Source organism: Silene latifolia, chromosome 9 (assembly GCF_048544455.1).
Source record: "Silene latifolia isolate original U9 population chromosome 9, ASM4854445v1, whole genome shotgun sequence".
In the NCBI taxonomy this organism is placed as follows: domain Eukaryota; kingdom Viridiplantae; phylum Streptophyta; class Magnoliopsida; order Caryophyllales; family Caryophyllaceae; genus Silene; species Silene latifolia.
The window spans coordinates 907610-925579 of record NC_133534.1 but is presented as its reverse complement, the minus strand read 5'-3'; the positions used below and the strand labels follow the sequence as shown (position 1 = coordinate 925579).

Below are 17970 nucleotides of genomic sequence, written 5' to 3'. Positions count from 1 at the left end.
CAATTAGCCTAAATATATGAAAATTATTCAGTTTCGTCAAACATTTTCCCTCCTAATTTAATTCGATTTGCCTAACCCTAATAGGCGACGTTAGATAGGCCAATCGGTCGAAATTGCGAAACCAGGTGAGGATGTTCTACCTTGGGAATTAAAGAGATAAAGGTCTCCCCTAATCTCTCAGGTAGGATATTCTCGTGAAGAGCCTTAAACACCATATTACACAGGCTCGGATAAACCGTGTCCCAATGAGATCGATAAAAGAGCGCCTGAAAACCATCCCCCGGGGCTTTGAAAGGTGACATCGATTTAAAGCACAACTCACATCTGCCACCACGTAATTTCGATTCAGCTTCTCTTTTTTATCCATATATAAAGCCGGAAAAAGGCCGAGCGTGAGTCCTTCAAGGTTGATGGTCGATGTCGGTCCAACAAATAAGTCGTGAAAAAATTCAAGAACCATTCCTTTAACAGCATTAGCATCCCAGACCCAATTGTCTGCCGAGTCCTGTAGAGCTTCAATACGATTATGCTTCCTTCTTAACGTGCTTAAATGAAACATTCTCGTATTTCTGACCCCGTCACATATTGCTTCCATTCACGATTTTTGATACCACAATAATAATTCTTCCCGTAATACTTCGTCCAACATTTGTTTGAGTTTTAATTCAAACATGAACAGGTAATTTGGCCCTCGACATGAGAGCTTTCTTTGGACTCCCAGTAACCTACGTTCAAGGCTACGTTTTCGATCAAAGATATTATGAAAGACATCCTTATTCCAAGTTAGCAATTTCTCGGCATATGCATGAATAAAGGGGAAAAGGGATTGGTCATTGCACCAATTATCCACCACAAAATCAGAGAATTTGGAATGGCACATCCAAGCAGCCTGAAAGCGGAAAGGACGGAGTACCTTAGAAATTGGACTAAACCCATTAGTACTCATAATAATGGGGCAATGATCCGATTGATTTTGAATCAGTGTCGCAACGAACCTTCAGCAAACATCACACGCCAGTTCGAGTTGCACATAGCTCTATTCAATCTCGCCCATTGCCTCGTGCTCACTGTATTTCCTCTAGCCCACGTATAATCCGGTCCCGAAAAATCCAGGTCAATCCATTTATTTGTTTCGCACCAAGCATTAAATTTGTTACATCTTCTCCTCATACCATCACTGTTGCCATTGAGCTCACTCAAATAACGGGTATCGTTGAAATCACCCATGGCCAACCATGGTTTGTTATGAGTTCTGGCAAACGCCTCAAGGTCCCTCCACAACACTTCTCTTTTTTCAGAATCAGGACATGCGTAGATGGCAGAGTAGTACCAAAGGAGCTCACCAACGCGAGAAATCTCGACCGTAATGTGTTGAGAGTGATGAATGATAGGTGTGTCTGTTATTTCATTGTGGCCTAGCTTCCCACACTTATAGCATATCATACGGAGCCCTTCATACTGGATGATCCATAACCCTACCATTCATACGGAAATTGGATAGTAACGGTTTCGATAAATCGACCTCGACACTCATGCGAATGAATCGACCCCGTTTCGCAAGAGCAAGAGGCATGTCTATTCGAATGACCTTCCCCACCATGCTTACGATCTTTCTAAGAATATCTTCATGGTAATATTCCACTGACAGACGCAGGATACGGATCCATGTGGTCAAGAATCTGATAGGTTCATCCGTGGCTATATGAAATTAGGCACCTATTTACGAATCGTTAGGTAGTTATCACCAATCATCCAAGGCCCTTCCATTAGCACATGTTCATAATCTTCTCTATTCGTAAACTGGGCTACATGGAATGAATGGCCTACATCCATTAGAGTAAGCCCTCATTTTATCGCCCATTTCTTCTTAATTTGTCGTAGTAGCGTGAAATATCCTATATTCTTATCAAACATTTTGATAACAAGAGTATCTTTCCAGTGCTTGCGAATTTTCGCCTTTTTCTCCTTCGTAAGCAGAATGGTTGGACATAGCGGATCATTAGCGAACTCGGTGTCTTAAGTGTCGTATCAGACTCCTCCTCATAAACCTCATTATTGGTAATGTTAAACCTCATCGATTGACCAATACCAAAAGATGGTGAGCCGCCATAGTTGAGTGAATCCTTGTAAGAGATTCTCACACCATCCCCAGTGTTAGTATTAGGGGGCAAGACTGTTGTTACCGGATTTTGTTCCAAACCATTATCATTTCTATGCATCTTGATTTTTTTGGTTGAGCGATTGTGTTAGAACACATTTGTTGATGATGACATGCCTATGTTTAACCATGCTTTAAGATGTTCCATTTCAAAATTTAGTCCTCTTCCCCAATCAAGAATTAATCAATGTTCAAGGTCAAGAAGTGTTGATGAAGCTACCCAGGAATTGTGTTGTAATTAAGAGTCACTTATGTAAGGGTAAGAGAATATAGTACTAAGGCAACAGTAAACAAGACTGTTGTTTAACAACGGTCTGCTTTCTAAGGAAACAGTAAGCTAGACTGTTGCTTTAATTCGTGTCACTTGGAAGAAGTCTTCAATTTCAAAAATACTCAAACTTCCAAATGCAAATCTCTATTTGTGAAATTTACATTTCTAGATTTTGAAAATAATGAAAGGTTTTTCAAGAAAAGAATATGCCATTTGAATATCCTAAAAGGCTTTCACCAAAATAGTAAAAAAGATTTTCCCTTACTTTATGAAAGCAAAACTTGTTTCTTTCCAAAATGGTCTTTCAAGGGTTGTTCTCTTTTACTTGGTTCACATGTTATATTTCTGAAACCAAACCTTCTTTGGGTGCCTTACAAACCTTCTTTTCTTATTTCACCTTTTAAAGGTTTACCATTTGTGTGCAAGCTTTGAGTGGTCAAACTTCTTGTCACATGTTAAAGAGTTTGACCTCTAAAACCCTAATTTTCAAGGCTCTTGCCTCTCTATAAAAGGAGCACTCCTCTCATTCATTTATCAAGACTTTCCTGAGAATTTCAAAGTGTTTTGCAAATTTGTTTTTAAGAACTCAAAGCTTTTTACTTCCTTTGCAAAATAATTCCAAGTCTTCCAGTGGTAACAGTCTTCACTACCGTTGACTTACTGCAACAGTCAGATCAACCGTTGCCTTACTGCAATCTTCTTAAACATCGTGATACACTCTTAATGAATCAATATTACTTGATGTATCCTTTTGTTTTTCATTTTATCAATCAACTTGCTTTAATTCAATAAAGACTAAGTTGAAATTTTTTAAAATACTACCTAATTCACCCCCTCCCCCTCTTAGGTACTTGAATCCTAAACTCTTCAGATTGGTAGGATCCTCGTCGGAATTCGAAGAGGAAATATTTTCAGAAGAGAGCATATTTTCTAGAGAGAAAATCATTCTTAATTGGTTGATGACCATGCAACTATGCAAATTCTTACAGTACCATATTATGAAGTCATTTAATGTTATTTTCCGACAAAAAAAAAACAATGATATTATGTACAGTACCATATTAAAATGCATTAATAAATATGAAAGTTTCATATTAAATACAATCATTGGCATTCAATTATCATCATGTAAACTCCCTATGTTTTGGTTTATTTGCCAAAATCAAAATTTCTTTGTATGTGTCGTTTTACAGTTTTTTTTACATTCTTTTTACATTTCTCGAAACTATGTTCCCTCTATCCCGGCCATTTGTTTACCTATTCCATATTCGCGTATCTCAGACAATTTTTTACCTTTCTATTTTAAACTAGTTTTAAATCCGTGCAAAAAATGCACGGGCTATAATAATAGGCGCTAGTATTTAGATAGAGGAACATATAAATGAGAGTAATTGTCTGTTCAATGTCGTGACAATATAAATAAATTAGTTTATAATTGGATAGATTATGTGCAAATAATGAAAAAAAATTATAATTTAATACTTCATATGTCCGGGTCAATGATTGTCCTATTTTACTTTTGTCTGTCTTAGTTAATTATTGTCTTTTCTATTTTAAAAATGAACTTGATGGACAATTTGATCACACTCAATTTGATCCACTTGTCGTTTAATAATTAGTTACCTACTCTTTTCTTGGTCTTTTTGTCAAAACCAAAGGACAACAATTGACCGAAACGAAAGGAGTATGCAAAACACAGATAATAGTAAAGAAACTAATTTAACATGTTAAATGCAAATAAAGATAATTAAGATGAAAAGAGTTATGTTTATAATATAGTTATTAATTATTAATATAAATAACAAAAAAAAACATTTATTTATATGTCAATCGAGTATATGACCCATATTATACTTGTAAAGAAATTAGTATAATATGGAGTAAAATATTATTGCATATACGTGATAATTTTTATACTTGATAATCTATTTTGCGTTTTTGAAGTAAGTGGATTATACATCCGATGTATTACCACCAATTGCTTAGTTTTTGAGCATTACAATAAAGTTTTCGAGTTTTGTTTTAAAATTTTTGAGTTTTACTATAAAGTTTCTGAGTTCATTCAATTAGACATTAAACTCAAAAAATTACAATATAACTCAAAAACATTACATATAAGCTCAGCTAAATTTGAGTTTTGACGGCATAAAATTAAGATGTAACTTATAAACTTTAAAAAACTCAGAAAAAATACACATAAGCTCAAAAACCAATGAGGTCTGAAGTAGTACATCCGATGTATGTTCCTATTTCTCGCGTTTTTAATGTGCTACATACTTTCACCATTATTTTATACATTTATATACCACATGTGTTATATTAGATATATCACACATGTCTATCATTGTCATAGATAAGATCTGAACTGAAATCCTTCTTAATTGTGACACATAATATGAATTATGGGTTGAAATTCCTGTGTAAAACAGGAGCCCTAAGCCTTCTGAAAAATAATGTCAACGATACGCAATATTCTATTTCTATTCTACAATTATTTCCTTAATAAATCTTGTATAACATTATGTTAGGTTTTAGGGCTTCCGGCCTGCTAATCTACTATACACATTTATCAAATCGGCCCCGAAAAATGTCATTTCTTATTTCAATATACTCCCATAATCAACAGGATGTTTTTTTTTTTTGTTTTTTCAACATATTGTTCACGTTTATATTTTATATACCTTTGACTTAATTTTACTAATAAACATATATATGAATTAACGAAATATTATCCAAATTAATTTATAAAGCACATTCACCACTCCATCTAAATAAATACTCCGAATACTCGTTATCTAGAAACAGAACGGAGTATATTGTTTAGGTGATTAACCCGAATATGTTAATTAGTTTGGATAATATTTCACCACTCCACCTAAATAACATATCAATATTTAGAAACATACAATTATCAGTTATTTTTACTATAAACGGATATATCCGTCTAAAGTCAAAGACGGGTCAAATATACTTGCTTAAATTGGTAACATTGTTTAGCCCCACCATGTTACTTATTGCTCGTCTTATGCTTAAATTTGGTTGATATTTAACTCGTCTTTAACAATAGACGGATATCTCTCATCTATTGTGATAAACCCAATTCCCAAACAAAGGAAATTGTTTGCTTTAAAATAACGGGGCAAGAAAAGTTGTTAATCTCGACGATAATGATTGATGTTAAAAATACAGGTCGGATGTTCATTTCACGATTAAGAGATTATTAAAAGGGGTTTCATATACATAACCTCGATATTCTCATTGAACCAAAAAATGCAAAAGCAAACTCCAGCTTTCAACAAAACATTTTTTAAATTGGGCTAAGAAATTACATCCAAAATCTACAGTTTGGAACTGTCGACATTAACGGGTTTTCTGGATTAAGTTAGGGAGGGAAACAAGAAGATTGGAAAGAAAGTCATCGACAATACGGTCCCAACCCATTTGTTAGTTAATTTATTTTACTTAGATTATTACTAATAAATATGCTCAATTATGAAAAAAGTGAAAAAAACTCATGTAAACTCTTACATTTTACTACAGTGAAAAGGGTGAAAAACATAGATATCAGTTGTGATTGCATCATAATCACGGAGACTTGATGATGTCATTGGTCTAATTTCCTAAATTACTCTTTTTTTCCAATTATTATTGTATTTCTTTGTTTTAGTCTAATTTTGAGTCTTACTATTTATGTGATTAATAAGAAAGAGTCGGTTTTCACGTTTACAACTGACAGGATCGACGAGTTTTCGTTCTAACATTGTTATAGTTTGACGCGTTTTCAACTTTAACACGGGTTATAGTCAATAGGTCTTGACTATAATTCACCATTGTTCGGATTATAGTCTAATCCGCGCAAATGTCCCCTTTTGTGTTCGTTATTTTCTGTTAGATTGTCACGCTTATCACGTGACAAGTTTCAAGTTCGTTAAAATTAGTTATTCGCTCATTAAATGAACGTCTAAAATAGAAAAGACAACAATTGACTGCGACACCCAAAATATAAAAGGACAACAAATGATCGGTACAGAGGGAGTAATCTTTTTGGTATATACATCCTCTCAACAAAAATTAAAATAGAAAGGTAAATAATTGTATGAGACACGCGAATACAAATGGCCGGGTTGAAGGGAATATAGTTTCGAGAAATGTAAAAAGAATGTAACACATAAAAAAAAACTATGTAAAACCACAAATAAAAAGGAATTTTAATTTTGGCAAATAAACCAAAACAAAAGAAGTTTACCATTTACATGATGATAACTGAATGTCAATGATTGTATTTAATATGAAACATGAATGCCAATGATTGTATCTACCTAGTATAAAAGCTAGGTTCATTGGAGAGTTCCTATTGGCTAATAGATTTTCAAAAAAAAAAAAAAAAAAAAAATCAAAAGGTGGTCCTACATCAAAACGTGGGTTTAGTGTTGATTTAATTGCAAAGTGTGTTAAATTGTCTACAACCCACCTTCAATCTTATGAATTTATTTCACAGAATAATAATTAATCTTCTCAAAACCAATGTTAAGAGTAGATAATTCTATATTAAAAATTATACGTTTATGTGGAATCTGATAAAAAATGAGACTAAATATAATACTTCTACTATATTTATTAATTAATACATTATTAATATTATATCACTAATATTTAGTGTTAAATTGTTAATCTAATGAATGAAAATTACAACCAGTTCTCTACAAAAAATATACATCCATAAATCACAAAAATATAATTAATTATTATTATAAAAAAATGACATATGCTACATATTAAGATAATATCAATATTGAACAATGACATGAATGTCATTATAGATAATTAGTTAGTCAAAAACTTTGATAATTAAAACTGGTGAAAAAAATGTGAAGATCTCTATTAACTCATCTAAATGATATGTAGTAAAAGAGTGTTATATATCTTCTATGTTGTCTAAGAGATTTAAGTAGAAGATATAGTACTCTAAATTATGAGCGGTTTTATTACGAATATTTTCCCCGATAATTTTTTTCACCATTTAATTGGGGTTATATATATTCTATGTTGTCTAAATATCTCAATGATCAATAAAACGGGTAGGACGGGCCGGATCATACGGATCGGGTCAGTTCAAATATGGGTCGAGTCATGGGTTATGTTAGGGTCATAGAATCAGAGTACGGGTCAACAATTAATATCTAACACCTTTTTATAGATTTGAAAAAAAAAATTAAAAATTAAAGCATATTTAATATTAGTATTTTGATCAACCTAATTCCCAAACTAAGCTCATCCACCTCACAACATATCTTTACTCAACCCTACTCTAGAATTTGTGTACAATTATTGTAAGTAGGGTAATCCGTATTAAGAATTTGTGTACAATTATTGTTATCAACCCAATTCCCAAACTAAGCCTATCCACCTAACAACTTATTCTTTAGTCAACCCTACTCCTAGACTTCTCTATACTGCCGTCACTTGCCCTCACCCCATATTCATCTTCTATCTCTCTCACCTCCATTTTCTTGACTTTTCAAATCCAGTAAACTCAAAATCTCCCATAAATTCATAACAAATATTACCACCGTCAATGATCACTGCAAAAAAACTCAAATTCACCTATTACGCAATAATCATTAAGCACTCTTTCAGATTTCACCTATTACTCAATGATCACTACTTACCTATAACTCAATAATATACTTACAATCCACGATTTTCATACCGAATTTTGTATTTCAATCAACATGCAGTTAATTATTGTGAGCCCATGAATAATTTGATCGTGTATGTGTTCTTTGAATAATATCATTTTTAATTTATTTCATGTTTTTGTTTTGCATCAAGTGAGTAGATCTGAGTTCGTCATTATTATTACTTTTTTCTTTTCTATAACACCGCAACTATTATTTTTTTTTCTTTTTTTATAACACCGCAACTATTATTATTATTATTATTATTATTATTTTATTTTATTTTCTTCTTTTACTAAATCTCTACTGTTTTTTCACGTGAAAAAAAAAGATACAAATTATTTTACATTTACAATAATAATTAGATTTTTAAATTTGAAGTAATGATTTACATTTTTAAATATAGTGTATAATGATTTACATTTTTTTTGTTTACATTTTTTTTGTCTTGGTATTCAAGAGGGCGAATTTTTGGAGGTATTTTTCAATATATTAGTTTGAAATATAAAGGAGATTGTAATTTATTAATTTGTAGTCATTTAACATTATGATTTTCTGTTTTTTGTATTTTATTTTTAGTATAAGGTTGTAGGTAAACAATTTATATCATAAACATTTTGGCATATGAATATTCTAAGTCGGGGATATGTGTAACACCCCGGTTTATGAAAGAGCCTTTAGCAAGACATTCCCTGATAAACCGGACTGTTACCATCTCGGTTTTCCGAGATAGTGAATAACAAAGTACAACAATACCAAAGTACTTTAAATTAAAACTTAGCGATTACGTGTTTATTACAAATTATCCAACTAAACTTAATATAAGATAAATACAACTCGCAGCGGAAAAAAATAAATTAAGTGATAAAATCTTCTATGTGGTCTAGACTTCTAGGTAGATTGGCCAAGTCCTCACGCATCCCACAGCTCCCAAGTCAGCTAATCTTTAGTACCTGTCAATCTGCTCTCCCATTATGGTTCATCACAGGTGTTCACGAATACACAGGGTCAACCACGAGGTTGAGTAGGGAAAACAATGAAACAACAAAATATGATATGCATGCTCCTCCGTCTCCTCCACCTCCATCTCAGCTCATATCTCATAACCCGGAACGCCCAGCCATACCGATCCCCGGTAGACTATATATCGACCGTAGTCGATCCGCCCGCTTCGCACGGAGGACACCAGGGCAAGTCCTGCAGAACCCGCCTGGGCCTTATCACAACATCATCATCACCACACCACATCACCACCACATCCTCCATCTCCAATGCATATGAATGCTCAAAGAAATTAATGCAACACAATATGTATGAATCACTGAACTGATAAATCATAAAATCATGCCGGTTACCCGATGTTGTGATAACATACTCCATACGATCAATTCAGTCAAGCACATTCCAGTATATGAAACACAATATGAATCAACAACCACGAAACACGTCAACGTTCACAGCTTGGTCATATGAAACACAACAAGTCAACACAATTTAACAAACACGCTGAAGTCAAGTGTATTTCCCTACCTCAAAGTGCCAAGAATTCCAATTAAGCGGTTTAAGCGATCCAGGAAAATAAAGCAATGAATCGATTATCGATCCTTCACGAATCCGTCACCTAAAACAATTATAATAATATAATTACTGACTACTAAATATAGAGATATCCCAAAATAGAAACTTTCCCGATATAGTAACTTTCCATTTTAACCAGTCCCGACTCAAAGTCCATCTCTAATTATTGAAACGATTCGGGGATTAAATTAAATAAATTATTTAATTGACTCGGGAATAATTTATTTAGATGACTCGGGAAAATAAATTAATTAATTAAGCATACGATAACTTAACGAATTCCAATGATTAAACAATGACCAAAAACCCGATTCAATTACTAAAATAACCCGTCACTAACATCGCCTCTTCCCTCTCACCCACGCACCACCACCGGCCACCACAGGGCCGTGTCAACCACCAGCCGTGTCCCCCACTCTGACCCAGCCACCGACAACCACCCCTATGGGGTCGACTCCGCCGGCGAGTCCAACCATGGCCGCCAAAACACCGGGTTCACCACCACGCAACACCAACATCCCATTTTCTCGACTCCCAACCACCGCACCTACTGCCTATCCCCTGCCCAAACCACCACCGTGCTGTACACTGTCAACCCACGAACCAAGACATCGTGACACCACCATTTCGACCTCCCCCGAGTCCATGGTGGTGCCACCCCAAACCTAGCCGTCTAAAACTCTTTGAATCGCATACATCCACTCGTTTGCTACCCCCGTCGATGCTCCCTTTTACCGCCACTATCACTACCTACAACCACCATAATCACCGCCATTTAACTCGCCCTCTACCACTCTACACCTATACCCAGTCAACAACCCCCATTAACCCCCTTATCAGACACGACACACCCCCAAAACCCCGACATAAAAGAAGAAAAACAGAGAAGGTTAATCTTACCATTTTCCTGCCGCCACAATGACCACCACGGCCACCCTCCGTCGTCGCCAATCACCCCTATCTCTTCCTTGCAGTGCCACCAATACCCACCACTCTCTCTCTCTCTCTCGGCGTGAAAGTTGGTGTTTGATGTTGAAGAAAGGAGGGAGGCGGCTGAGTTTAGAGGGAGGCGGGTTGATGGAGTTGTTTAGGGTAGTGTACTATTAGGGTTAGGGTAGTTATTAGGGTTAGGGTTTAGGGTTAATTGGGCTTTAGGTTTTGGGGTGAACATATATTGGGCCAACTTAAATGGGTCACTCACAATTCGCATTTCTTATAAAAACCGACTCAATTAACTTAGCTCGATACGACGCGAGTTAAATAAAATAACTTATCATAATTATCGACTCAACAATTTACCCGACCTAATTAATATTATAAAATGTATAATAATTAATATATAATAATATCCGTTTAATTATATCCGTTTAATTCAATAATATAAAAAAATACAGTGGTATTACGGTCTTCCCCCTTAAAATGAACTTCGTCCCAAGTTCGCTCCCATACCCCAAACCTCAAGATGGTATTGCATATTGTACTTACGGACGTCACGCATTTCTGACATGGTTAACACACACTTTTGACACATCAATTACACACAACAATTGCGAAATGTTACATTCCGCCCTCCTAAAAACAAACTTCGTCCCGAAGTTTAACTCAAATCTTTTCTTAACCCAACTAATCGCAACTAATAACTACTGCGAACACGGATATACAACAACTATATAATCATCGAGAACAGCGTCGTTTTCCATCTAATTTCCGACCTCAAACTCAAGTAACTCAACAACCATGGTCGACCTTTGGACCGCAAACATAACTCGGCACAAAGGCCCCACAACTCATAACTCAATACCGGTAGTTTGACTATACTCTCCTTTTACACATCAACCAACTAATGAAGTAGGAATAACACATATAGAACTCATTTGCATAGGCAACCTCACAACGAAACATCAACTTGGTCAAGCTACAATCTACAAACAAGTGCAAATTAACATCAAGATTTTACAATCCTACCCAACTAAAAATATGGTTACGTCCTCGTAACCTCATTATTACAACAAAAGTTCTCAAACTACTGCTAACAACTGAAAGAGGCTACCGTTACCAGTAAAAATCATTAGTAATTATTCATTTTACCAATTATTGTAATCTTTTACCTTAGAAACATAGGTGATCCATCAACATGAGAAAAGAATTAGGGTCCAAGACTTTACTAAATCGATTTATGAAAATTTATAACCTAATAGGTCCAGTCTGACTTTCATTTACATAATTGTACAGTTTTAGGTCGAGCCACAGAATCACCAAATGAAGACAATCAGTTTCGCAGTACTTATCAGCCTAGAAAATTTTTTTTTTTAATCCTCATAGCAAAAGGGTTTGGTATTTATTCATGAATGACGAAAGCACCTTGATTGGCAAATTTTTACAACTTATTGGTCGAGTCAACAAGCGAGTAAACAGCGATATTGTAAAGTTAATCATACAAGACTATCATGCATAAAATTTCGTTCTTGGTATTGAATATATTTAAACTGCATCTAACTCAATGACATACAAGATTAATGTATTTAACGACACCAATTTTACAATTATTCGTTACCTGTCATGCTAATATTAACGTATCATGTTGCCACACAACTCACTTAGATCGCCACATTACATTCCCGTTTTGACACTCGTAATTAACCACAATCCACCAATTCACTACATGAACGAACAACATGACTAAATTAACCTACTACTTGTGACTCCGTTCTAGTTTCATTCCCCAGACTAACAAAATTATCATGGAACCATACCACCGGACATTAATCGACGGAAATCTCATTCGAATTTATACCCATACGACAAAATTGAACTTCATTTTCAAAACTTTTACTTTCATCTTTGGACGGTGAATAATTTTCTTATCATAATCTTATAACAGAGCCGTCATAGAATCCATTTATAGCTTACTACGAAACTCAAAATCAGATAAACTCAATTCGATTCCTTTAAACAAAACATGCTTAGGTGTCGACTCACATATTGTAATTTACCGGTTCATCTTATTCAATTCAGTCTCATCTTTATTAATGAACGACTATTACTTCAACATCAGGATTTTAGTTGCACTTCTTTACTCAATTATATTCACGGCTCAATTAAACGTAACTATAACGACTATCATTTAAAATAATGCATATCAGGTGAATCCTAAAAAAAGGGTTATCCCATTATAATTGTCAACATAGTTATCATAACAATCTTTATTATATTATAATTAATAGTAACGACTCGGGAATATAGGTATGTCAATTGTCGTGTTATATCAAACAGTTTCCTTTATATCACACCCATACAATTGCAAGAATCACTTTAGCATTTTATGACATTGTAATAACGAACATATTCAATAAGGAATAACAACATTGTTTATTATCATGTTATAGTTTTAGGTCTAACTGAAATTATTTAATGTGATGAAGGTAATAAATATAACTATTGGCACACAACTCATGTGAAAGACATTAGAACTTAGATGCATCCTACATGTGTGAACATTTAAACATACTCATCACTATCATTCATGTGTAAACATTTAGACATAATTATTATAATTATTCATGCGAGTACATCAGAACAATCAAATTAACTTTTAACGCCATCAACTTTACCAAGATATGACAACATAGTTTTATATTTATATATCCGACCATCATGCAAATATGATGAACATACTAGAGATAGTACAACATGCCAAACATACATAAAATATGCAACAACTGGATTCGTATAAAATATTTTACCTTTGATTAAGAATCAATTTAAGCTATCCAATTTTACTCACGCTATCATGCCAACAATGTTATCAACTAAGTTTTTAATTTTATCACTTGTTAAGATACATAACTACTGAACATGCGTGCTACTATCATCATATAAAGCTTTATAAATTCACATTACTAAGGCTCATGAATTATTCAAACAACTGCATGAAACTCAACCTAGAACACACATTTTACAAGTCATGTTTCACGTTGTAACTTTCAAAGATCACGAATAAATAACCGTCCGATTAAAACTTGATTCATATTATTTTTATAACACACGGAGAGTTAAAAACACAGGGGAAAAAGAATTAGGTCCAAAGCACAAAAATTTCATTTTAAAAGAATTTTACAACTCAGTTGGTCCAAACAAACATGTGACAGTAATTGGTCCAAGACTTAGGTCAGTTTGCAAAACCTACCGTTTAATATAGATTCAGCAAAAATTTTCGTGGCTTATCAATTTGAAAACGTATGCGAACCCTCTAGTCGATGGAGTTGGAATTATGCAAAAATCATTTACACAATTTAAATGAGGATTTTTACGAAATCGTTGGTCAAAACATCACTGCACAGGAACTTCCTGACCACAGCCCACTAAAATATTTATTACTCCTAATCCGTATATCATATAAGCATGAAACTAACGCCAAATGAACACTAACTCACGAGGCTATCTCTCATAAAATTTTCATCCATAGGCAATAAACAGAAAAGAAATGGTAGTGAGATCAATTCAAGAGTAAAATCAAACAACGTGTTTCAGCACTAGGTCATTCATTTTCTATGTTTCAAACTCTTACAACCATACTATCGATACCAACTCATCCTAACTCAAATCTCACACTGTACTTTCGTAAACATCTATCCCGTAGAATCCCTTCGCATCTCGATCTACTCCTTACATCTAAATCACGATCGCTATGACTAAAAACATGCAATTCAACAAAGATTTCTAATTACTATCACAAGACTATACTAGCATGGCTTTGGGATCACATAACCGCATATCACTTAGTCATAGTAGTGCCATCAACACATCATTCATACAAATTACTTACCGTAGCATTTATCCTGCAATAATCAATGTATCAATCAATTAACACTTAAGCAACGATATAGGGATTTCATGCTCAACCTCAAGCAACTTTGCTACCCTTTCTCTCATATACACTCAAGGTTTCCGGGTTAAACTGAGAGGGCCGCTGGTTCGGTGTGAGGGGGCCCCTAACTCATACCTTACCTTAGTGTGCTCCTAACAGTTCTATCCCGGGGTTCATTTTAATTAGACACATCCTATGTTCATTGGGCTCATTGGTTTAGGCCTGAGGATCGTTCTCTCTGATACCACTTTGTAACACCCCGGTTTATGAAAGAGCCTTTAGCAAGACATTCCCTAATAAACCGGACTGTTACCATCTCGGTTTTCCGAGGTAGTGAATAACAAAGTACAACAATACCAAAGTACTTTAAATTAAAACTTAGCGATTACGTGTTTATTACAAATTATCCAACTAAACTTAATATAAGATAAATACAACTCGCAGCGGAAAAAAATAAATTAAGTGATAAAATCTTCTATGTGGTCTAGACTTCTAGGTAGATTGGCCAAGTCCTCACGCATCCCACAGCTCCCATGTCGCCTAATCTTTAGTACCACAAATCGCTCCCATTATGGTTCATCACAGGTGTTCACGAATACACAGGGTCAACCACGAGGTTGAGTAGGGAAAACAATGAAACAACAAAATATGATATGCATGCTCCTCCGTCTCCTCCACCTCCATCTCAGCTCATATCTCATAACCCGGAACGCCCAGCCATACCGATCCCCGGTAGACTATATATCGACCGTAGTCGATCTGCCCGCTCGCAGCGGAGGACACCAGGGCAAGTCCTGCAGAACCCGCCTGGGCCTTATCACAACATCATCATCACCACACCACATCACCACCACATCCTCCATCTCCAATGCATATGAATGCTCAAAGAAATTAATGCAACACAATATGTATGAATCATCGAATCGATAAATCATAAAATCATGCGGTTACCCGATGTTGTGATAACATACTCCATACGATCAATTCAGTCAAGCACATTCCAGTATATGAAACACAATATGAATCAACAACCACGAAACACGTCAACGTTCACAGCTTGGTCATATGAAACACAACAAGTCAACACAATTTAACAAACACGCTGAAGTCAAGTGTATTTCCCTACCTCAAAGTGCCAGCAATTCCAATTAAGCAGTTTAAGCAGTCCGGAAAATAAAGCAATGAATCTGATTATCGATCCTTCACGAATCCGTCACCTAAAACAATTATAATAATATAATTACTGACTACTAAATATAGAGATATCCCAAAATAGAAACTTTCCCGATATAGTAACTTTCCATTTTAACCGATCCGACTCAAAGTCCATCTCTAATTATTGAAACGATTCGGGGATTAAATTAAATAAATTATTTAATTGACTCGGGAATAATTTATTTAGATGACTCGGGAAAATAAATTAATTAATTAAGCATACGATAACTTAACGAATTCCAATGATTAAACAATGACCAAAAACCCGATTCAATTACTAAAATAACCCGTCACTAACATCGCCTCTTCCCTCTCACCCACGCACCACCACCGCCACCACGAGCCGTGTCAACCACCGCCGTGTCCCCCACCGACCCAGCCACCGACAACCACCCCTACTGGGTCGACTCCACAGGGCGAGTCCAACCATGGCCGCCAAAACACCTGGTTCACCACCACGCAACACCAACATCCCATTTTCTCGACTCCCAACCACCGCACCTATTGCCTATCCCCTGCCCAAACCACCACCGTCTTTGTACATCGTCAACCCACGAACCAAGACATCGTGACACCACCATTTCGACCTCCCCCGAGTCCATGGTGGTGCCACCCCAAACCTAGCCGTCTAAAACTACTTTCGAACCGCATACATCCACTCGTTTGCTACCCCCGCCGATGCTCCCTTTTACCGCCACTATCACTACCTACAACCACCATAATCACCGCCATTTAACTCGCCCTCTACCACTCTACACCTATACCCAGTCAACAACCCCCATTAACCCCTTATCGGACACGACACACCCCCAAAACCCCGACATAAAAGAAGAAAAAACAGAGAAGGTTAATCTTACCATTTTCTCCCGCCCAAAGCAGCCACCACGGCCACCCTCCGTCGTCGCCAATCACCCCTATCTCTTCCTTGCAGTGCCACCAATACCCAGCTCACTCTCTCTCTCTCTCTCGGCGTGAAAGTTGGTGTTTGATGTTGAAGAAAGGAGGGGAGGCGAGTGCGAGTTTAGAGGGAGGCGGGTTGATGGAGTTGTTTAGGGTAGTGTACTATTAGGGTTAGGGTAGTTATTAGGGTTAGGGTTTAGGGTTAATTGGGCTTTAGGTTTAATGGGCTGAACATATATTGGGCCAACTTAAATGGGTCAGCTCACAATTCGCATTTCTTATAAAACCGACTCAATTAACTTAGCTCGATACGACGCGAGTTAAATAAAATAACTTATCATAATTATCGACTCAACAATTTACCCGACCTAATTAATATTATAAAATGTATAATAATTAATATATAATAATATCCGTTTAATTATATCCGTTTAATTCAATAATATAAAAAAATACAGGGTATTACAATATGTAATTTTTTAATATTTGGACTGTAATTAATTTTAATTTAACTCGGTTTTTTGGGTATGTAATTTTTTGTATTTGGATTGTATTTAATTTTATTTTCAATTTGGGTACTTGGATGCTGAAATATTATCATATTATCATTTAGGCGATATATAATCATAATCATATCATATAGTCCCTTAATAATCAATTAAATTAAATCTGAAAACGGGTTAAAAGAGGAGAGAGAGTAATTAAATACCGAATGAAGAGAGAGGGTAATTAAATAATTTGGGTAAAACGTGGGTTTCTTTTCCCCTTAAATTTTGCAGCCAATAGGAAATTTTTAAATGCTTCAGCTTTTATAGATGGAGGATTTGTTTTGAGATGATGTATATACCAAAAAGAATACTCCCTTTGTACCGGTCATTTGTTGTCCTTTTATATTTTGGGGTGTCTCAGGCAATTGTTGTCCTTTCTATTTTAGAATTGCATTTAATGAGCGAATAACTAATTTTAACGAACTAGAAACTTGTCACGTGATACGCGTGACAATCTAACAGAAAATAACGATCACAAAAAGGGATATTTGCTCGGATTAGACTTATAATATGAACAATGTTGAGTTATAGTCAAGACTTATTGACTATAACCCGTGTTAAATCTTGAAAACGCGTCAAAGTATAACAATGTCAGAACGAAAACTCGTCGATCATGTGCTCACAGTTGTAAACGTGAAAACTGACTCTTTCTCATTAATCACATAAATAGTAAGACTCAAAATTAGACTAAAACAAAGAAATACATGAATAGTTTGAAAAAAAAAAGAGTAATTTAGGAAATTCTACCAATGACA

General features: G+C 35.2%; 1 protein-coding gene across 1 annotated transcript; it reads right to left on the bottom strand.

Moving 5' to 3' along the window:
• Window positions 1–978: 978 nt before the first annotated feature.
• On the bottom strand, window positions 979–1482 carry LOC141599740 (uncharacterized). The gene has a single exon (XM_074419849.1). The coding sequence runs from the start codon at window positions 1480–1482 to the stop codon at window positions 979–981; it is 504 nt and encodes a 167-aa protein (XP_074275950.1).
• Between the last annotated feature and the right edge of the window lie 16488 nt (window positions 1483–17970).